General features: G+C 33.7%; 3 protein-coding genes and 1 long non-coding RNA gene across 17 annotated transcripts; 2 read left to right on the top strand and 2 right to left on the bottom strand.

The window, feature by feature from the left end:
- Positions 1-778: 778 nt before the first annotated feature.
- On the bottom strand, positions 779-2365 carry LOC126588933 (3-oxoacyl-[acyl-carrier-protein] synthase II, chloroplastic-like). Its single transcript, XM_050254101.1, has 6 exons — positions 2230-2365; positions 1816-1967; positions 1608-1707; positions 1416-1483; positions 878-946; positions 779-802 (listed from the first exon to the last, which is right to left on the bottom strand). Exons 1-6 carry the CDS (start codon positions 2363-2365, stop codon positions 779-781), a joined length of 549 nt encoding a protein of 182 aa, XP_050110058.1.
- A 1271-nt stretch (positions 2366-3636) lies between these two features.
- Positions 3637-5675, top strand: LOC126608517 (uncharacterized). 6 transcript variants are annotated; one of them, XR_007617901.1, is made up of 5 exons: positions 3640-4000; positions 4149-4268; positions 4786-4888; positions 5009-5083; positions 5336-5675. It is a non-coding gene; the product is annotated as an uncharacterized LOC126608517 (long non-coding RNA). The 6 variants fall into 6 exon arrangements; XR_007617902.1 differs by having other exon boundaries at positions 3643-4000; positions 4786-4817; positions 5315-5675; XR_007617893.1 differs by having other exon boundaries at positions 3651-4000; positions 4786-4817.
- Positions 5676-6260: 585 nt separating this feature from the next.
- LOC126608463 (TMV resistance protein N-like) lies at positions 6261-14687 on the bottom strand. The gene is made up of 5 exons (XM_050276350.1): positions 14017-14687; positions 8974-10081; positions 8521-8853; positions 7380-8255; positions 6261-7263 (listed from the first exon to the last, which is right to left on the bottom strand). The coding sequence occupies exons 1-5, from the start codon at positions 14511-14513 to the stop codon at positions 6451-6453; spliced, it is 3627 nt and encodes a 1208-aa protein (XP_050132307.1). The 5' UTR covers positions 14514-14687; the 3' UTR covers positions 6261-6450.
- Positions 14688-18015: 3328 nt separating this feature from the next.
- LOC126608478 (kinesin-like protein NACK2) lies at positions 18016-20002 on the top strand. Of its 9 annotated transcripts, none has more exons than XM_050276420.1 (6): positions 18016-18653; positions 18744-18833; positions 18937-19047; positions 19100-19203; positions 19289-19369; positions 19641-20002. In XM_050276420.1, exons 1-5 carry the CDS (start codon positions 18614-18616, stop codon positions 19343-19345), a joined length of 402 nt encoding a protein of 133 aa, XP_050132377.1. In that variant the 5' UTR covers positions 18016-18613; the 3' UTR covers positions 19346-19369; positions 19641-20002. The 9 variants fall into 9 exon arrangements, 7 of the variants coding, with proteins under 7 accessions (XP_050132377.1, XP_050132385.1, XP_050132366.1 ...); XM_050276428.1 differs by having other exon boundaries at positions 19597-20002; XM_050276392.1 differs by having other exon boundaries at positions 18017-18653; positions 19286-19369.
- Positions 20003-22228: the final 2226 nt, after the last annotated feature.

Below are 22228 nucleotides of genomic sequence, written 5' to 3'. Positions count from 1 at the left end.
GTTCTTTCCAATATGCAACCAACTTCTTCAGCCGCCTGATCTCTTTTGAAGAAACGTTTTAGCTTGGATCATTCACGATTGACCATACTCTTGATGCATATATATTTGAATTTAGCATAAAGGTGTGAAGAAATAGTAGTCATTACCAATTTATGATAAGTTACACAAAACTACCTCAATTATAGATCGCATCACAATCTCATACTTAAAATTTGATATATTGCAATATCATGTCTCAACTTATGAATTTGTGGCAATGTCAGACATCCGTTAATTAATCTGTTGGATTGATTGTTAAGTGATGACGTGATAAATGTAGAGTCATATTTTACGGATGTAAAAGACCATTTAGATAAAATAAATAAAATTATAAAATAAATCAATTAATAAAAAGTAAATTTTAGGGAACTTTAACGAAAAGCACCCGGTACTGTTTACTTTAACGAAAAATCACATTTTTACACTAAAAAGTCAATCCTATTACTATTCATTTTATCCTTTATTTTGTCCTTATCATTAAAACTCAAAGTTTTCAAACCCTTTTCATTAGTTTTCCTTAAATTTTATGGCAAAATAAAAAGGTTAAATAAAGAGGAGTTGCCCACCCCAACCAGGCTTTTCAATGCAGAGAATAACCCCGGCCCCTGTTTCCAAGGACATTATTAAAAAAACACCATATTGCATAGTAAGATAGAGATGAATGATTAGAAAATGTGTTTGTCAGACCATAGAGCTTGAGGGAATCACAGGATACAGAATGTCCCTACGGACTTTGCACCTACAACGTTCGGACGATGTGATCCTACACAGAAAGAAAAAAAGGATATCCAGACAGACACCCAAGTGCCATTGCCAAGGTCATAGATTTAGAAAATACCTTAGCATGTTCTAACTCTTCTAGAGGCAAAACGCCAGCTCCTTCCGCCATAACAAAGCCATCACGGTTCTGTCCAAAAACCAAAAACAAGATTTCGTTAAAAACAGCACCTGTTAAACGTTTCAAACTCATTCTTTCGCAATGCAATAACTTTGCACTTGTTAAACGTTTCTAAAATTAAGAAACTCAACTCTCAAGCTCAGTAGACATGACTAGGTTTAGTTATAAACTACGACACATCATTTCATAAAAGCTGACTAGATTCCAACACAAATTTACATTTGAGACAACCAATATATGACATGCCCTTCGATTATTTTTACCATTCTTGTTCTTAACAATATTTACAGAAGTTTCATCATATAACCAATCACGGTGGAAGTCAAAGAATAAATGAATCTAGCATAGTTATTGGTCGCATTACACTATCCCAAGGGCGTGATGCTTTGGTCGGATCATTGTTTCTTTGTGACAGTGCTCTGCATGCCACAAAGCCTCCCAATCCTCCAGTAATTGCATAAGAACAAGATTATTGTACGTGCAACTTGAGTAAAACTAAGAAATAACATTTGCAAAGAATGGGAGCAATACCAAGAGCATAAGGTCCTGCGTAAGATTTCAAAGAAAATTATATATCAGTTATTATAATATAAAGATTGTTCATCAGTATATCATTATTTTCAATTTTGCATCTAAACTACCACTAAATTACTTCACTTTATAGGAATACTTATTGCATTGGCTTTAATGATATGATTTGCCGAATTCAAAGTACAGAAGCTGCTTATAGCACAAGCAGTAGAGGTTGAATAGTTTGGGACCATCCAACCCTGCAAGTGTAAGAGTAAATATCAGTTAAAAGGAGAAGTACAAAATCAGCAGCCATCACGAATTGTAAGAGTTTGCATCGAATATATATATATATATTATAATCTCACAAGATCCATTGCGAGCATGGCAGAATCCATATTTGTGGTTGTGAAAGGTACACAGAAAGGGTTCACCTTCTTACAGGAAAACCGTAAAGCTTCAATTGCATCATAGAAGACGTGTTCAATATCAAAACACAAAATGGATTTATCAAACATGACTGAAAGTGATGAAAAACACATCAGATCTTGTCCCAAAATCAGATTTTGTGGATCATTGTGAGATTATCTGGCTTGGAATTTAATTTCTGTGAAAAGAATCTTTTGCTTTTACAATGATGTTTTACTACAGGAGAGAGGTACTGATACACTGTCTTAAATTAACAAATAAAGAACATAAACAAGTCCAGTTCTGAAATCAGAGAAACTAGTTTTCGTGCATCTCCACCAAAAATGACATTTGGAGGATTACAAACTCTAAACCATGCTCGCCAAAAACATCAGAATCATGACCGAGTAGGGTCACCACACTCGTTCCTGTCACAACCACTCGCCTCTTTCTTATTAAAGGTTTCTTCTGTTCTGTTAATTCTTCAGTAGATTTCACAGCTACAGCCATGGTTTCCTCTATATTTCCACCGACAACAATGATATATACTGTGTGCATGTCAGATAATGTATGCGATCGCGATATCAATGTGACAAAGTCAAGGGTGAGAAACGCTCAATGCAACCTCCAATCTTCAACAATTACCGAATTTTATTTATTTATTTTTTGAAAACCAACAATGTTTCATTGAACGACCAAATGGTCGAAGAGATGTACACAAAAGAAAGATCAGGAGGTTCTTCAGACCAAGAACAAAAACCATTATAAAGAAGTGTTGAGCGGGCTAGATGGTGCGCTGCTTTATTCGCTTGACGACATATATGGGTGATGACAGCTCTAGTGATCTGGTCTAGCAATGCCTTTGCATCCTCAACAATAGGGCCAACTGGCGAGAGGTTGAGGGATTGATCGCCGAAATGAGGCCTTCTCTAACCCTTAGAGAAAGATAATAACAAATTCACAATCCTGCTAAGTTCATAAACACATAAACATGATGAAGCTTCAGCATTAGCCCCATACTTCAAAATTTGCAACACACAATGGTCACCAAATCTTTGTACACCAAAACAACACAAAATATATTTCATAGAACTTCGCTAGTTTTGAATCATTTCAAGAAGAGACAAAAGCTCAAACCTCAACAAACCTAGCCCAAAAACAAGCAAACCAAAATTTTAAAATTCCAACCATGGCCTCAATAGACTTGCTAGTTAACCAGGCCAAAACTATAAAGTGAGAAACTAGGCCAAAACTATAAAGTGACACTATCTATAAAAACTTCAACCTGATTTTAGATCCGTAACAATCAATTTATGTATTTCTGAACGATTAGTTCACAATTCATGCACTTCTGCCAGATTACTTTCAAATTTTCTTTGCACTTCTGTAAGGTCAGTTTTAAAATTTCTGCAAGATCAGTTTCAAAATTTCTGCACTTTGAAAAGATCAGTTTCAAAATTTTCAATACTACTAGAGATAATGATGTAGGAGGAAGAATAGAGAGAAGTACGAACAGAGGAGAAAGAAAAATACAAAGAAGTACGAAGAGAGACATGGTTAGAAAGGAGAAGGAAGAGAGACAGAAATGGACCAAGAAGAAAAAAGGGCATAAAAGTAAAACAAATAAATAAGAATATAGAAAATAATTGTAAACCGAAAAGCAATTAAAAAATAATCATGACATGACATGTCAAGTATATAAGTTTAATTTCTCTCTCAAAATATATACAGTATCTAAATTACATGTTAACAAAATCTGTCTCTCTAGAAAGGAAATAAAATAACAAATCTTTTATCACAAAATAAAATCGTGACAGTGATGTAATTTTGGATAAACGAAATTTTTACGTTTTCTTTTTTTCCTTCACCCACCCACATTAAGCCAACATATTTCTAAATTTTTAAACTTGTTTCCCTTTCTCTGGAACTTCTCTACCTTCCCTATATTTTCCAACAACAAATTCTCCAGCTCGTCGAGAGCTCTCTCCCATGGCTTTTCCGTCGATTTTGATATGAGCTAGAGGTTAGAAGCTACGATTTCAGAGATATTTTACTTTCAATACAATTTCGACTCGTTCCCACTAGTCCAGTCCGAATTCGATCTGCAGAGGACTCTGTTAGGGTTTTGGTCTTTTGAGATCCGAGGTAATTTTGAATCGTTTCTTATGATTGGATTGAATTGTTTTGATTCGTTTTTTTTTTTTGGTTCATTTTTCTGATTTTGTTTTTTATTTCGTCTTCGAAGAACTGATTGGATTGCTTTCATGAATAATTTGTATTTCTATGATTTCAGAGATTTGAGGCTGCGATTTCGAATATTGGAGCTTCGAGTTCAGAGGTTTGAGACTGCGATTTTGAATATTGGAGGCTAAGATTTCATAATTTTGAGTCTGCGATTTCTGGTTGTTAATACGTAAGTCACAAATCTAAATTCTCTATCTCTAAGTTTCATTTTAAGTTTCGCATCATATAGAACCCTAGAAACTCACAAATCGCCTCGTTTCAGTTCGTTTTATTTTTTTATTTCTTTCTCCTAGCCGATGAAAACCTCATTCCGCAGTTACCCTAACGAATTTAATTTGGTTAGATTTACTGGGATGGAGATTGGGTCCTCAATTGTTCACAAAATCAAGAACTGGTGAAGATAGAGAGGGAATTTAAGAGTGAGATGCTCTTCTAGTTACTTATAAATTAGAAAGTGAATGATTGATTTTAATGTGTATGCGAAGGAGTTTTCTCACTTTAGATTATTGTGAACCCCGACTCGTGATTAAATAGTAGTCCTATAAGTCTACCGTCTCTGCGTGGATACTTGATTAATAAAGACAGGAACAGAGGAGGAGTAGTTGCTTTACATGTTCATCCAAATGATGTAGTTCTTTGATAACCTTGTAGAAATTTTGTACTTATAATCTCATTTCTCCTTGTAGGTTTATATATCCGAATAAAACCAAGTTTTTAGGTAAGTAATGTTGAATTCATATTACTTCTTTCATTCACATATCTGAAAAAGGCTTGGATTTAACTGAAAACGTATGCATCATGCCTTTCTTTTGGATGCTCGACTGTTGTGGTTTCCATATTTTTGTGATTTCTAGAATATTAACCCTTCAATGTATAATCCTATTCATTTTTGTTCTCATTTATCAACAGATTGCTGAGGAGGCAATGATCCTATTGATTCAACATTATCCTTCGATGTCAGTTCAAAGTTACAAGTAAACTGAGGTATGCAAAGGTTGTATGTGTTAACTACTAGTGCAGATGTTCTCTTCTGATTCTCATGGTAACATTTTTCAAGTTAGTTCACGTAGAAGAGTTGTGGATCGTATGGGTGTTGCTTGAGCACTGCGGTCATACATACTCATAGAGTATGATGGCGGCTTACTCACTTGCAGTCACCGAGATCTTTAGGATACAAATGTGGTTTCTGTTTTTGTAATAACTAGCCACCTACAGATGAACTCTTTGTTTCTGCAGATTGAAAACTAATATTATATTACTGAGAAGAGCAAATGTTGGAGAAGCTTTTCTCCATTGCTGGCATTTGAGGACTGAACTGGAAGTTCCTAGATGGTTGTTTGGAAGTCTGTTGTTCATGCTTTTTCATAATAATGTACAAACCAGCTTAGCTCGGTAGATTTCTTTTGATATCGACTTTGAGCTGATTTGTAGATGACTTTATCTTGTAGAAACGACTTTCCATTGATTTGATTAGCTTTATGATATTTCCGTTTTTTATTGATGATATTTTTAGATTTTAGGTAAGAGAAAAGGAAGTGTAAGTGATAGAATGGAAGATATTAGTCTTTGATTTGAAGTCGTGGTTAGTAGATTTTTGTTACAGTCGCTAGTTGTTACTAATTGAGTTTTAATTGTTACTAATTTTTTTAGGGGTGTGCAATCCATACACCCTTTTTTACTTTTCATACGCTCTTGTAGATTTCTGTCATTTAATATTCTTTAATTCATCCGATCCGACGGTCGAAAATTAGAAGGATGTGTAAAAAGTAAAAATGAGTGTGTAGACATCACACCCTTTTTTATCGTATATTAGCATATGGCCACACGCAAAATGTGCATAATTTTTTTTTTTTTTTTTTTTAAAGTAGAAGGAAAGAGAGACAGAGAGAGAGAATGTGGGATTGGGGAAGAGAGCTGCTTTAATTTTTTTTTTTAATTTTTTTAATTAGAGATTTGTTAGAATCACATATAGGTGAGGTTTTGGAAGGATTTTTTTTTTTTTTGATAGTTTGAAATTACAATTCTACCCATATTTCTTATCATAATCAGTTTTAAATAGATGGTTAAAGTGATAATTTTATAAGAGTTTGGTTGACAATGAGTTCTATTAATATGTAGTTTAGATATATAAAAAGAAAACAAAAAGGCAAACGCAAGACAATAGAACAAATGGGTTTTCGGTTTGCAAAAAAAAATGGTCATCAAACATTCTCTTAATTTTAGAGATTAGTAAGGTGCAAACAAATATGTACGTACCCAAACTCCTAATAAATCAGAAATTGAAGTTTACCAAAAAAATAAAAACAAAAAAAAATAAAAATGGGAAATTGCGGATCATCTGAATCGGACGGTTACTCTTGCTCCTCATCCTCCTCAATATCAAAAGGAACATTGGGATCAATCTGCCTGCGTTTTGGATGATCATCTGCTGGCTCCGAAGATGAGGAAAGCCATTGCTGTTGCTGATCATATGCATCATCGACGATATCTGAGGATCCACGTGGACGAGGCCTCTTCCCAAGACTGCTCGTTGGTCTCAGAGGCAAGTGAAGCTGCTCCTCATCCTCCTCAATATCAAAAGGAACATCTGAGTCGGACGGTTGCTCTTGCTCCTGCTCCTCATCCTCCGAAGGTGAGGATCCACTGTCCCCATTCTCCGAAGATGAGGATCCACTGTCCCCATCCTCCGAAGATGAGGATCCACTGTCTTGGTTGCGCAATAGGCAGTGCACGCCGCAGCTTTTAACGGGAGACCGTTGGTCGAAACGAAATACAACTTGACAAATATCTCCATGCTGCTCCTGCTCCCGTAAACCCCTTAACGCCGTTAACGCAAGGCTCACATGAGTTGCCTTTATGTCCGCAGAATACTCTAAATAATGTTCAAACCTTCTTTCTCCGTCGATGATAATACACGTAATAGGAGCATTTCCCCACTTGTTACAAGTCGGTGGTTCATAAACAAAAGATAGAGCCAATCCTAATAACGTCTCCCCCACTTGTAATTTTAGAGGAATTTCAAAACGAAATTCCCTGTCAGATTCATCATCTTCATATTCTGGTACATGTTGACTGGTTGTGGGATAGTTAGAGGTATAGCTGAACCACTTTGGAATTTCATTGCCTGGGTAAATAATGTTCAATCGAGTGCGCGGATCAAATTCCTGCAATAGTAGATATATAGTTAACAAATTACAAACATTTGTGATCTGATCTCTCTTTCAAGTATCAACAAAATTAATTTTCATTTGAACATAAATTAAGAAGAAGAGAGACCAACCTCATTCAACCACTCGTTTTCCAACTTTGCCACCTCATCACCACTTAGTCCAGAGCAGTTACGCAAGCTAAGCTCCTTAAGCGTCGGGGGCAGTTTTGGAATTTTATCCAATGATGTGCAATCATCCAGATATAACTCTTCTAGTTTTGGTGGAAGGACTGGAATTTCTCGAAGCCTCTTGCAATCGCACAAGTAAAGTTTCTTCAAGTTGACAGCTTTGCTAATACAATCCGAAAGGCTAACAAAATTGTTTCTCGACAAATTAAGACTTGTTAATGCGGACCAGCAATAAAGAGGCACAAGGAAATCACTTTCTGATAAATTGCATTCTGAAAGATCAAGACACAGCCTGGATGAAACTTCATCAAACTTCACCCTTTGCAACTCAACTGAATCATCAAGTTTGACCAAACTTGTGCAGTTTGCTAGAAACAAGAACTCTATGTTTGGGCTTCCGGATAAGTCGGGGACATTTTGCAACTTAGAATAATGTGCAATCAACACCCTAAGCCCAGTAAGATACGCAATTGATGAGGGCAATTCTCTTATGCCACTGTATGGTATCTCCAAACGCGTCAGAGATTTCATCTTGTCCTTCTCTATTTCCGGAAATCTCTCCAGCCTTTTGCAACACGAAAAATAAAGCTCTTTAAGGGATCTCAATCCAAGTCTTGTTGGAAACCTCGTAAGCTTAGAGCACCCACTAAGAGACAACACTTCAAGTTTATCGAGGAATCCAACAGAATCATCAACCTCGACCAAATTTTTACACCCACTTAGATACAAGAACTTTATGTTTGGGCTTCCGGATAAGTCGGGGATTTTTTCCAAGAATTCGCAACCACTTAATTTCATCCATGTAAGCTTTGCCAAATTCTATAAAACCAAAAACAAAAACAAAAGAAAAGTTCACTTGCTTTAAAAAGAATATAATAAAATACTTAGGTATTTTTTTGAGAAAAAAAATATATGTTTAAATAAAAGGAAGTGTTATTGGCACTTCAAAAATCTCATTCTACACTCCTCACAAGTGTAATTTTCTTTCCTAATATAGAAAGTTTTGAGTGTAAAATGAGATTTTTAAAGTACTAATAACAATTTTCTAAATAAATAATGCTTCAAAATAATTTAAAGTATGTACCTTAAATCGCTTCAATTGTCTTATGCCACTGTATGACACATCAAAGCTAACAAGATCTCTTGGTTGAAAATTGGATGGCAAATCGAGCACATACTTATGATCTCCTAGATCAAAATTGAATGGCACATTCTTATACCTTTGATCAATATTGGATCGTCCACCGAATTCAATCAACCTCAAACTGTTGGGTAGATAATCAACACATCCTGAAAAGTGTGCATTATGGTTTATAAAAAATTCAAGATTTACCATCTCCAAGAAGCTTTTTGGATTCAAGGGTATCTCATCTGGTTCGAGCAGATTCACAACAATGCCTCTAATTTTCTTTGTTCCCTAAGATGGAAAGAGAAATAATGTTAACAAACAAGTTACAATCAAAATCTTTTTTTTTTCTTTTCAAAATCGTGCCAATTAAATCAAATGTAATTATGTAACAACATATATTTTACTTACTTTGCAATTAATTAGAACATCGCACACATCTTTATGATGCCACAACCTGCTCCGCTTGCTTGGTTCAGTGGGCGATTCTTCGTAAACTATATGCTTACCCATTTTTTCTAACAAGCCATGCATCACAATCCGATTATACTCGATAGCTATGATGGCTTTCTCAACAAGTACATCAATAATATCTTCAGGTACATTGAGTGTCGAACTTCTTAACATTTGTAACATGTAGTCTTTATTTTCACCCTTAAAGAAACATGCAATGTCTAGGAAAACTTGTTGCAAGTTACAATCCCAGGCATCATAAGTTTTTCGAAGTATTATTTGAATATCTGTATAAGGTTCTCCACTGTAAGAATCGTAACTGTTCAATACAGCTTGCCAACGATCTATACTTTTATTGCGCAGATGAGAACCTATAAGATTAAGAGCCAACGGAAGGCCTTGAGCATGGACTATTGCACGTTGTGCGAGGCTCAAATAATCATCTGGAGGTCTATTTCTTTTGAAGGCATTCCAACTAAAAAGCTCAAGTGCTTTGTCGTATCCCAACTTTTGGACTTTATATATCCACTGACCTTCATAAAAATCTAGCAAACTTTTATCTTTTGTGGTTATGACCACTCTGCTACCCTCACCGAAACAATCGACATCGACCCAGTCTTTTAACCGCTCCAATTTATCCACGTCATCAAGAATTAAGAGAATCTTCTTTTGCCTCAACCGATTCTTAATAAGACTGGTTCCTTCATGAGCATTGACAAAGTTCAACTCTGCACCACCTAGAATTTTAGATAGAAGAGTCTTCTGTAGTTGGATTAGGCCTTCACGTGATGCCGATGTTTCACTAACATCTGCCAGAAAACAACTGCCTTCAAACTCATGAGCATTTGCATTATAAACCTCTTTTGCAATTGTTGTCTTGCCTATTCCAGATGTCCCCCAAATCCCAACTACACGACGATCATTTCCACCGACATCTAAAAGCACTTCCACCTCTTTTGCACAAGACTCTATTCCAACTGGGCAGTTAGCCACATGCAAGTATGTGCGATTTAATACATGGGTTGAAATCTCCGCAACGATGTTGTTAATAAATGTAGTTTCATACCTACCAGTTAAAAAAACAATGACACATTTAATTTTGTTGGCATGGTACGGTAATGATACTATCAATTTGGTGGCCTTAACCTTTTTTTTTAATACTCCAATTCATTGATAACTTTTTTTTTAGCCGAAAACATATTATTGTTATTCTTTTAATTTTTAAGATGTAACCCAAAATTTTTTAGCCGTAAAAATGTCTTATCAATCATGATATAATACACACGTATTGAGTTGTTACTTAACACCATCTTTAATCATTGAGGTAATCTAATATACGTGTTACCTATTTAGTTATAATCAAAACTCATCATTCACATTTCAAACACATTTAGTAAATCAAGTCATGCATCAAGATTTAAGATACAAATTAAGTTTAAAAACCAAATAGAAGTTACAAACTAAATAAAATAGAAGCTAAAGTTAAAGTAACAAACTAAATCAAAATATATTTTTTTGTTTAAATTCTAAAAATACATCAAATATCCTATTAAAATATAATTATGAGATATAACATGCACATATATTAAATATAAATTTAAGTCGTGTACGTTAATTGTATAAATTTAATTTGTGTAAGTATTAGTACTTTGATACGTTATAAAATATTACTTTTGGTATGTTGTGCAATTTTTTATTCGGTACGTACCAAGTTATTAGTGCATTGTGTTGTCCTTATTTTAATTATAAAATGACTCTTTTTTTTATAATTTATATAAAATGTGGAGTTGAAAATTGAATAAAATTATATTCCATCCAATTAATCTTCATCCCACTAGATATAATTGAATCCTTAAATTGAGAAAGTGATGAGATACATAAAAATAGCAATTAATTAATTAATATTAGCATTTTTTATATGGAAATAAATTCAAAATTAAAAAAACAGTTAAGTTAAGAATATACCTAGAATATAGGGTTTAATCAAATGTGAAAGCAATTTAATCAAAAGTTCGAAGGTAACAAATGTTTAGTTTATAAATGTCTAAAATAAGGCATCTAATTCTAATTTTCTATGGTACTGTACATATTGATTTTAAATACCATTATCATACCAATTATGTTGGTATGGTACAATTAGCGCACCATTACATATAGTACAAAAATTGGCACAAAATTGGTGTGGTACCGTTGGTAATTTGGTTGGTACGGTAATATGGTGAAAAAATTCACCCTTAATAATGAATTTATTGCAGTTAGTACTCTTATTTGTTCTTATATTAATTTTATTTTACCCATTTAGTACTCTTATTGGCTAATAACTAGATAAGGATGTTGAATATAAAGATAATGATATCGTAGAGTTATATTAAAGTTTGATGACATGATGAATTTTAAGATGCGTGGTTATATGTACTCGAATATGAATAATATGTGGCAGATTTAGAATTATTTGTTATTGTTGGGCTACTCTAAGTGCTAACAAAGTAAAAAAAAAGTGCAAAAGAAAAAATATTAGCTTCGGTTATGGGTTGGTTGGTTTGCTTCGGTTTGTTTCAGATTTTTATCAAGTTTCAACCAAACTAAATCGTTATATCGTAATTGATTTGACATTATTTTGGGGGCAAACAGTAAACTTGATCCAATCCGGACCCTGAACGCCTCTTAATTCTTATTTTCATTTCAGCACTTCTTAATTCTTTTCTTCTTCTTTTTTTTTTGTGAAAAGCACTTCTTAATTCTTCAGTCAACTAACATAATTCATAGTAACAAACGATTTTAAAAAATAGAAAACTTCATTTTAATCCCTAAATAAGATTGCTTTTTCAATAATACCGTATGTAAGATTAAAAACTAAAAATAGTCCTCAATGTCAGATTATAGTATTCCATGCCACATTTAATCATTTTTTAATAAATTTATTGCATTTTTAGTTTCCCTATTTACCCTTATTACTCTTTAAAACCAATTAGAGAAACAAATATATAATTAATTTTTCAAGAATGCTTAATTAACTAGATCCATAATTAACATGTTTGTTATAACATAAATCTCCATGTGTTATTCCAATCAAGGAACCCAGAAAACTCAGAAACCATGATCAAACAAAAAAAACCATAAAACTTACAAACCAAAAATCTTGTTGTATTCGGAAGAAAGGAGAAAAAAGGGGCTTTTAGATGCCAAATTGAAGGTGAATCCAGAGATAAATGAAAAAAAAATACAAATTGAGAAAATAGAATGTGAGATCACAACTTAATTGATCGTACCGAATTAATCGAACATACACTATATAGTACCTAACCGACAATACCGAATGGATAAGACCTAATTGATAGTACCTAAATGATTAAGGTACATTCATATAGGTACTATGATTTAGGTGCATTCATATAGGTACCATGATTTAGGTGCATTCATATAGGTACCATAGTTTATGTGCATTCATATAGGTACCATGATTTATGTGCATTCATATAAGTACCATGGTTTAGGTGCATTTGACTTGGTACTATGATTTATGTGCATTTGACTAGGTTATATGATTTAAGCACATTAGGACATGGTTTAAGTGCATTCGATTATGTAAAATATATGATTTGGCTATTTATATTTCCTCTGTGCTTGTGATAATGAATAATTTGAATTAGGTATTTGTTAATTCTTGTAACGTATCACTAATATTTTTTTGAATTATGTTTATCATTTTAGAAAGTCAAACAATAATCAATGCCAAAAAATATGGAGCAAATTAAAATCAAATATTTAATAGGGGCATTATAGGAACCCAAAAAACGCATTAAATATTTCAAAACAAGAAAATATAAATTTTAATATTTATACTGACATGGAAATTTAGTCAAATGACTATAATGAATATATAATCTAATATAAGGTTTTAATTGAATTTCAATCTTTATTAAGGATTAAAATGGAGAAACCCCTTTAAAAAAAAAAGTAAAAATGTTATTTTTAACTTCTATTTGTATTATCTATCTAATAAAGATAAATTTAAATATGTTAGTAAACCTTATATCTACTAATTAATAAAACCCTCTTTATCAACCAAAAGATGGTGAAAAGACAAATTAATCTTCTATCACACAAAAAAAATGATGGGCAATAATGTAATTTCACATGTCCAAATTTTACTTTTTTTTATTGAAGCCTCACCTACAGTTAAAAATAAATAAATAAGTGTGTATACAAATGCTAGTCTCTATTAAAGAACTAATACAAATAAAAGATAAGTGCAACACACTTTTAAAAAAATTCCAAATTCCCAACAATATATATAGGAAAAATTTGAAATAGGTCCAATTTTATAGCTTAACTTTTGAAATATGTCTAATTTTTAATGACTTTTGACTTTTGAAATAGATCCAATTTTTAGTTACTTTGGACCCATATCAAAATACCCCATATATATATATTTTTTTTGCCATTTTTCTTTTGTTAGGAGAATACAATAATATCAATTAAGCCCTAATTTATAACTGTTATTCTCTTTTTGTTGGAAAAATTATTGATTTAGCTTGAGTTGTTTTGATTAGCACACTACATATTATTAAACTATTTATATAATGACTGTTTAGGCCTAATAAGATTTAAAAATCAAACAAAAATTTTGAGTACCCCAAATCATTTTTAAGGTGTATCCCAAAAATTAATTTGCTTCATGCTCTCCAAGCCACTCCCACCCTCCCTTATAAAAGTAAAAATTCATTGATAAACTTTATTTTATGCATTGTATGTCACTTTCTAATTTGAAATCAACAGAAATGCCTGCATAATTATATAGTATGTAAGGTGTGTTCAACAATATGTGAAGTGTATTTAATATGTGAGGTATATTTAATCATATGTGTAGTGTGAATAAAACAACCCTAAATATCATTAGATTGAGAAAAAGATTATTTTGTAAAAGGAAGTAGTAAATTCTGAAATATAGAGTAAAGTAACTCAAAAACCATATACAGGAAGGGTCAGAAATAAACGTACTCTCCCTCAATGAGAGTAGCTCCTTTCAGATTTGCTGCTTCTGTAAGAGCTGTCCTCCATCTTTGCACCTTCTCCAGGTCATTCTTATATTTGAGGCTATGGTCAGCAAATGCAGCATCATAACTATTTTTTTGGTTTCGGACATCCGATGGATCCACCTTGTAGAAAATTGGCCTTATCATTTGTCCCTTTGACTTTCTACATTCAAGGATATGTACGAGCTCGTTCAAGCACCATCTTGAAGATGCATAGTGTTCAGAGAATACAATGACAGAAATTCTCGAGTTTTCAATTGCTTTGAGAAGAGTTGGTGATATTTCTTCTCCTGTTGGAAGTTCACGATGATCAATGAAAGTATTGATTCCATGACGGTCCAAGGCATGGTATAGATGATCTGTAAAATTGGTGCGTGTATCTCCTCTAAAGCTCAAAAAGACATCGTATGTCCATGAAGGAGTACTGCTGGAGGAAGAAGAAGGGACAAGTTGATTGGCCATAGGAGAATTAAAGCCAGACCATAAACTAAGGAAAAGAGCCTCTCAAAGAATTGGAATATGCAGCATGGTCTGGTGTATGGACAATTGACTCTCGCTTGTTATATATATCAGTCATCATGCTTTTCTCCCTACCAACGAAGCAACTTCTTACTTACTACCTTTCAATGTGACTGATAAAGTGAAAAGATTAAAGTTGACACGAAACTTCTCATCTCTTTCGTTGCAACATCATTTCATCAAACAGTTTGTTTTTTTGTTACCGACGCATTCCTTTTTCGTATATTCAAAGATCTGGTGATCTTGATGGGTCAATTCATCGTTTCATCACACTATTATTTAGTTGGAAACCACTCAGCTACAATTATTTACCTTTTTCTTTCGGTTATATAATAAAATGATTATATTGGACAAATTATTCTTCCCTTTTTCATGCAATGCGTACTGATGAATGCAATTTCTTTTACATAAAACATATTAATTAGAGTAAATTGTACAAATGGTCCCTCAACTTTAATCAAATTGGAGCAATGGTCTCTCAACTAAAAATCCATTACCTTTGGTCCCTCAACTTATCAAAACGTGCAGCTATGGTCCCTCAACTAAAAATTCATTACCATTGGTCCCTGAACTTTAATTCAAGTGGAGAAATTGTCCTTTAACTTTAACCCAATTGTAACAATGGTCCTTCCAATATAACTCGTTTTGACAAATTTTTTGACATAGTTGACGAAAAGAACCATAATTATACACTTTGATGAGTTAAGGGACCCTAATTATATAAATGGTCATTCCAACATAGCTTATTTTGACAAAATTTTGACAAAATTGATGAAAATGACTATAGCTACACATTTTGATAAGTTGAGGGACCAATGGTAATGGATTTTTAGTTGAGGGACCATTGCTCCAATTTGATTAAAGTTGAGGGACCATTTGTACAATTTACTCTATTAATTAGCACCATAAATATGAAGGAAATCAAATTAACCACTGACATGGCATTAAACGTACATGTTTGGATTTTTATTTTTACACTATAAATCGACACCAAAAAACTCATAAAAGCTTATGAAAGAAAAAAAACACATAATAAATAAGAAAAACTAATGAAAATGGCTTGAAAACTTTGAGTTTTAATGATAAAGACAAAATAAATGGTAAAATGAATATTATCAGGATTGACTTTTTAATGTTAAAATGTAGTTTTTTATTAAAGTGAACAGTACCAGAAACTTTTCGTTAAAGTTCCCTAAATAAATATGCATAAAACACGAAACACATGAAATATATATATGAAACACATCCAATCTAAGTATGGTAGTGTTGTTAGTGTTTATAATAAATTTATGTATACTAGTATATGGATATATATATTTTTGTCTGCCTTTGGATTAGTCAAAAGTGCCATTGGACTCAATATTCAAGGCAGCAAGGGCCCGGACAGCCCACGTGGGTGGGGTCACCTCCTGCAGATGGGATCGTGCGCGTCAGTTTCCATGTTTGTGCTTCAACGCATGGCTCTCCACTTGCAGAAGTGGGCCACTATAATAATAGATCAGTATAGAAGAGAAATCTTTGCCGTGTGCTTTTTGTGAAGATTGAGGAATCCTTAAATCATATTCGTTCAATTATATAGGTGCGATTATAAATTATTGTAAAATTTTTATTTAATATTAAATATAAACTGTACTTGACATAAAATGATTACATTATGAACGATAAACAAATGTGATTAGAAGATCTTCAAGATCCTCACAAAGAGGATCCGGCAAGAACCCTCTCTCTCTTGGTATAAAACTCATCATTTCCAAAAGAGTAATAATAAGAAGACTAAATTTATAGATTAAAATTAAAACTTAAATGATGTGTCACCAATAAAAAAATAAACATGTTTATTAATGTTTAAGTAATAACTCAATTATCAAATTTTATATTATTTAATTTACAAAATTTAATCTATAAATTTAATATTCTTAATATTGCTCTTTATAAAAGTCGAGTTTAAAACCAGGTATAAGTTCCGCAATATGACTTAAGTTGGAGGAAAAACAATCCAGACTTTCAACTTGGACAAAAAGAGTACAGAGTTCCTCTTTTTCCTTTTTTATTTTTTATTTTTTATTTTTTATTTTTTGGTGAACACAGACTTTCAATTTGGTTACTCATGACTTAGGGTAACGTTTGGTACGCAGACGGGACGGAACAGGACGGAACAGATGATGTAAATATTGAAAAAGATAAGGAGAAATTTTGTCATAAAATTTTATAAATTTGTGTTCCACGGATGTGGAACGGGTCGTTCCAAGGGGAAGAGGTGGAACGAAAAATCAGCCAAAGTTGTCCCGTTCCGTCCCACGTACCAAACGGTATAGAAGAACCCTATCCCATATAAAAGTTTTGTTTGTGGATGGAAGCCAATGAACTAGAAACTGGGACAATCATGAAAATTTAACGGTATAATATGGTGGTATTCTTCTTCATTCAGAAGTTAGAGATCTTATCTTTAAATCTCGTAGATGATAAATTCGATATCAAATTAGGTTGTCCATTACGTGAGATTCCATCATAAAAACAATTGACAATATAAGAAGTAACTTAATTACTTATAAACACATATAAAGTTACTTTTTTATCTGATTTGAAATTCACTCTTAACATCAGTAAGTCATTCATAACTTAACATATGAATTTTTATTCACGTCTTTTCATCTTAAAAAATGATGGAGGATAAAATGTGTACATATCTACTGATTGATGAAACGGTAATCGTCTGAACACTTAGTTGAAATCTAACTTTACGTAAACAAAGGTTCCCAGTCAACTAAGTCATGACCAAAAATCAAAAGAACAACTTCCAGGACTTTTCTTAGTATATGCAGCGTAGTAGGGACAATGGACACTCTCTTGTTATATCAGTCCTCGCTTTTCTTTCTATCTGCAAAACAGTTTCCTACCTACTAACTTCAAATGTGAATGTAATCAAGCTAAAAGAGAATAATTATTGTGACAACTTCTTCTCAAAAGTGATTTATACGAAGTATTTTCATATATACCACCTTTTAATATGAAAGTAACTTTCGTGATAACTTGATGTCATCAACAATAATTTATCTTTCTTTACTGATGCGCTCATTTTTCACCAGCACAATGCAATGCAACATGATGCTACTATGTTTGTATGTCAAACCAATCTTGCACATAGAAAAGTTACTTGAATACTGCAACAAAAGCACTTTAGATTGTTAAGTGGCTTTCTTCACACCCTTTTTTTTTATCTTTTGTACTCTCTTTTTTATTTGAGGGCGAACTTGAACGCAATGGAAATGTTGCTCCATTATGACCAAAGGGTCACAAGTTCGAGTAATGAAAACAGCGTATTTGCAAAGCAAAAGTAAGACAGCTTACGATAGACGTTCCTTCTCCGTCTCTCACAAAGCAGGAAGCCTTGTTGGCTTAGGACTCCCTTGGTTGACTCCAATAAAATTCAGACTTAATAATTAAAGTAATTTTATATAATTTACCCATAAATTTTGTTTCCAAATTTTTTCTATACAGCATTACTCTTTATCACCCCGTTTCCTGTTTGTAAACTCAGAACGTGACTACCGCACGGGTGACACGCGTCTACAACCCGAAGTGGGTCCAAACCCCGGCCTCCCTGCCAGGGTTTTCGCCAATTTGTATCGGTTAAATTTTGCAATCCAAGAAAAGTAGTTCTCTAGGAATTCTCTGGATTGTTCTAGATCGAAAATGTGAATTTTTATGATCGGTGATGATTCTGATTGATTTGGCTTCTGTTGTTCTTTTAGAGTGGAGGTTAGTAAGTGAATATAATGCCGGGGACACCAGCAACACCTTCGGCTAAGCTGCAAAGGACTCCGTGTTCCGCTCCGGGTGGTTCAAAAGTCAGTGAGGAGAAAATTTTGGTTACTGTTCGTTTGAGGCCGCTGAACAGGCGAGAGCAGGTAATGTATGATCTTATAGCTTGGGACTGCTTGGATGAGCACACTATAGTTTTCAAAGAATCCGAATCATGAGCGGCCTTCAAACCCGTACACCTTTGTTCGCTGCTGAATTCTGTCAACCGCGCAGAGGTTTCGATGTGTGAAAATAATTTGATGTACGATATTGTAATTTTTGGTACATTCCGTTTTGTTTTCTTCGGAGTCAAGTTTCTGATAGAGTTGTTTTTACTCAAGTACCTCATTTGTTGTGATTTAAATGCGACAGATAAGGTTTTTGGCCTGATGTGCTCAACTCAGAAGGTTTACGAGGAAGGAGCCAAGGATGTTGCTTTATCTGCACTCACAGGAATGAACGGTAACTGAACATCGAGCTACTAACTTGTAGACTTATATGTACATTATATCCCGTGCAACATGGTCTTCTGCCGATTCTAAGTTGCCACATTTTCTTTTGACTGCTACAATTTTTGCATACGGGCAGACTAGTAGTGGTAAGACATTTACCACAAGAGGAATCACCGAAAATGCAGTGAGGGGCATCTTCAAACACATCAAGAATGCACGTCATAGTTCATACCATGACCATATAGCCTTTGGAATCCTCTCGTAGACGCCAGAAAGGGATTTTTGTTTTGAAATTTTCTGCTTTGGATATCTACAATGAAACTGTTGTTGATCTTCTGAAACGCAAATCTGGCTCACTTCGGCTTTTGGATGACTCTGAGGTATTTACAAGAAACTTTCATGACCGAGATCAAATGGATTCCTTTTCATGCTCTAACATTTCATTCCCCTTTTTGAATGTAGAAGGGCACCATAGTTGACAAGCCACAGGAAGAAATTGTTGAGAAGTTGGCGAACATTTGAGGCACTTAATTGGAATTTGTGAAGGTAATGTGTTAGTTTAAACTATAACTCAAGTAATAATACTTCATTTAGATCGCTTATTAATACAATGGTAGACAGATAAATTAGCTTTGTAGCAAGAGTTTGTATACAAGGCCAATTTGTTGTCTTCCACACAGGATACATAAAATCTCAGAGCTGATCCTGTGTATATATATAAATGTATATGTATACATCTTCATATATGTGTCATTAACAAGATTAAAAAATAGATGGGCTCTTGAATGTTGAGAGTTCGCAAATTTGGTTGAGGCAGAAACACAAACAGTTCGTAGGCATGGTGAAAACGGGCAGTAAAGAAACGGTTTTTACTAAATGAAAGCTCATAGCTTGCGAAAAGAAGGAAAAAAATGGCGAGAAACCTGAAACGGAATCGACGAAATCTCCATCGATGAACAGCTGGGTAAACTTTATTGTGCGAATCTTGATGAAGGAAGCTGAGCTGCCGTTGTCTCTCTCTGTTTGTTTGTGTGGAAAAAGATGAGATTTTGTTGTGTTTGTTTCGTGTATGGGAGGATGAGCTGGGTTTAATTATGAGGTGACACGTCAATTTTAATTTGCAATTTTTGTTCACTTTCACTCATCAAGTAATTATTCACATCAAAGATTGCAAGGAAATTGGAATTCGATTTGCTGCTTTGTTTTTTAAAAATTATGTTCTAAACACACTATCTCATTTGTGATCGGATTCGATAAAACACATAACTGAATTATATATGGTGCCACAAAGAGCATCCAACTCTGGATCAAAAGACCTGATCCAAAACAGCATAGTTGGAGCATCCAACCCAAATCGAATATCATTTGGGTTAGGTTGAATTGTGGTCTGATTCGGAATAAAAATAATTAGGGTGGTTGACTTTAGACCAAATCACTTGAGTTAGGGTTGCCTTGTGGCCCTTTGCAAATGTATTGAAATAAAGTACGTACTTGCAGGTGTTTTGATTTGTCTTATCCATGTATTAGGGGAAGTTCTGTCAAAATTTCCGTAGTTTTTAAAATTTACTAATTTTAGTTATGAGTTCATGTATATTATGACTTCATCACTTATTCGAGTGATGATCACGCCTTGATTTTGGTTTCCATTAGACACTAGAGTTGGGGTGTGTACCCAAATTTGAGTTTAGCCGTAGGCATCCCAACATTGTTGGGTACAGCTTGAATAAAAAACAAGCCATAAATTGGCTTGCGTCGAGATTGGAGCAGCCTAGAAAATTCGGGGTGCTGTCTATGTAACCCCAGCGTGAGCTGCAGCCCAACAACAACAGCTTCAGGTTGCATGAAAAAAATGGTTTTTGCTCCAAGCATTTAATGAGGGCATTCTTATCTTTCTTAAAAAAATGTTCACAAATGTTCACGTGTCTTCTCTAATTTTTGGGATATTTTTTGCTTCATATTTTTCGTCAACTCCGTTAGAACTTCTGTCAAAATGAGTCACGTGTCACGCGTGTGAAGTTCAACCAAAGGACAAATATGGAAAACCGAATGAGAAAAATTACAGCAATGATCATTTAACTTTAACCTATTTGGAGAAATGGTCCTTTAACTTTAACCAAATTGGAGCAATGGTTCTTCAACTTTAACCAAATTGTAGCAATAATTCTTCCAGCATGACTCATTGTGACAGAATTCTAACAAAGTTGACGAAAATGACCATAGTTGCACTTTTTTATGAGTTGAGGAACCAATGATTATGGATTTTTAGTTGAGAAATCCTTACTCTAATTAGATTAAAATTGAAGGACTATTATTACAATTTTCTCTAAACCATTACAATCCTATTTCCAAAAATAAAAAAAATAAAAAAAATAAAAAAAAAAACCATTACAATCCAAATTTTAGCAACAATACTTTCATGCCCCTATGTAATGCCCGCTATTTTTTATCTTTCTCCTCAGGTATAAAACTGTCTGTCTTATATTTCTCTATATGTGACCAAAAAAAAAAAAGGAAATGATATATATAGATCCTCTCTGACCCCGCCAGAAAACGTTATTGGGTCCAATTCCAAAACATAACCAGAATCATGACCCATACATTAATCCGCAACTTAACCTTCACTTTCTGCTTCCCCACCTCTTACTGTAGATGTAGCTCTCATCTGGGTTTTTCAGAATGATATTTGGATTTATCCACCGAATCTGTATCGCCTACCCAAAAAGAAGATAACATGTCAAGAACTACACTTCAAGCCGAACAAACAAGAATTGTATTTGGTTCTTAGTAGTGATATTATCTTTTCCCTCTACCTTGAATAAAATGATTGATACAGGTTTTGTAAAATCTTTCTTATTCCAATTTTCACTACGCATGTGCTCAGTTGTCCGTAATGACAAATACTATTAGAATATAATAATTAATATCTCACACGTGTCCTAACTACTAAGTCAATGAAAGTCAACACATACCCTCTAAGAGCATTTTGATAATTTCACAATTTTCAAAAATATGGTAAAATTATAGACGTGTTATAACATTAGGAATGGCAAAAAAAATTGCAAAAACCAATAACAATAGACGTTAACCCCCTTCTCCCCTCCTCCAATCCTCGCAAAGAGGAGGGTCTTGTTGGCTTGGGGTTGCTAGAAGACATTCACCGTCTAACATATATATGGGTAGAGATGATAATCTATATTTTCGATTGCATATATGACTGTTAGATGGTGAATATATTAACATACAGTAGCTAGTCCCTTAATTTAAAGGAAAACTAATGAAAAAGGCTTCAAAACTTTGAGTTTTAACGATAAGTACAAAATAAAGGGTAAAGTGAATAGTATCAGGATTGACTTTTTAATGTAAAAATATGATTTTTCGTTAAAGTGAACAGTACCAGAAGTTTTT

Source organism: Malus sylvestris, chromosome 2 (genome assembly GCF_916048215.2).
Source record: "Malus sylvestris chromosome 2, drMalSylv7.2, whole genome shotgun sequence".
NCBI classification, from domain to species: Eukaryota; Viridiplantae; Streptophyta; class Magnoliopsida; order Rosales; family Rosaceae; genus Malus; species Malus sylvestris.
Note: the sequence above shows the minus strand (reverse complement) of the source record. Positions and strands in the feature narration are given on the sequence as shown.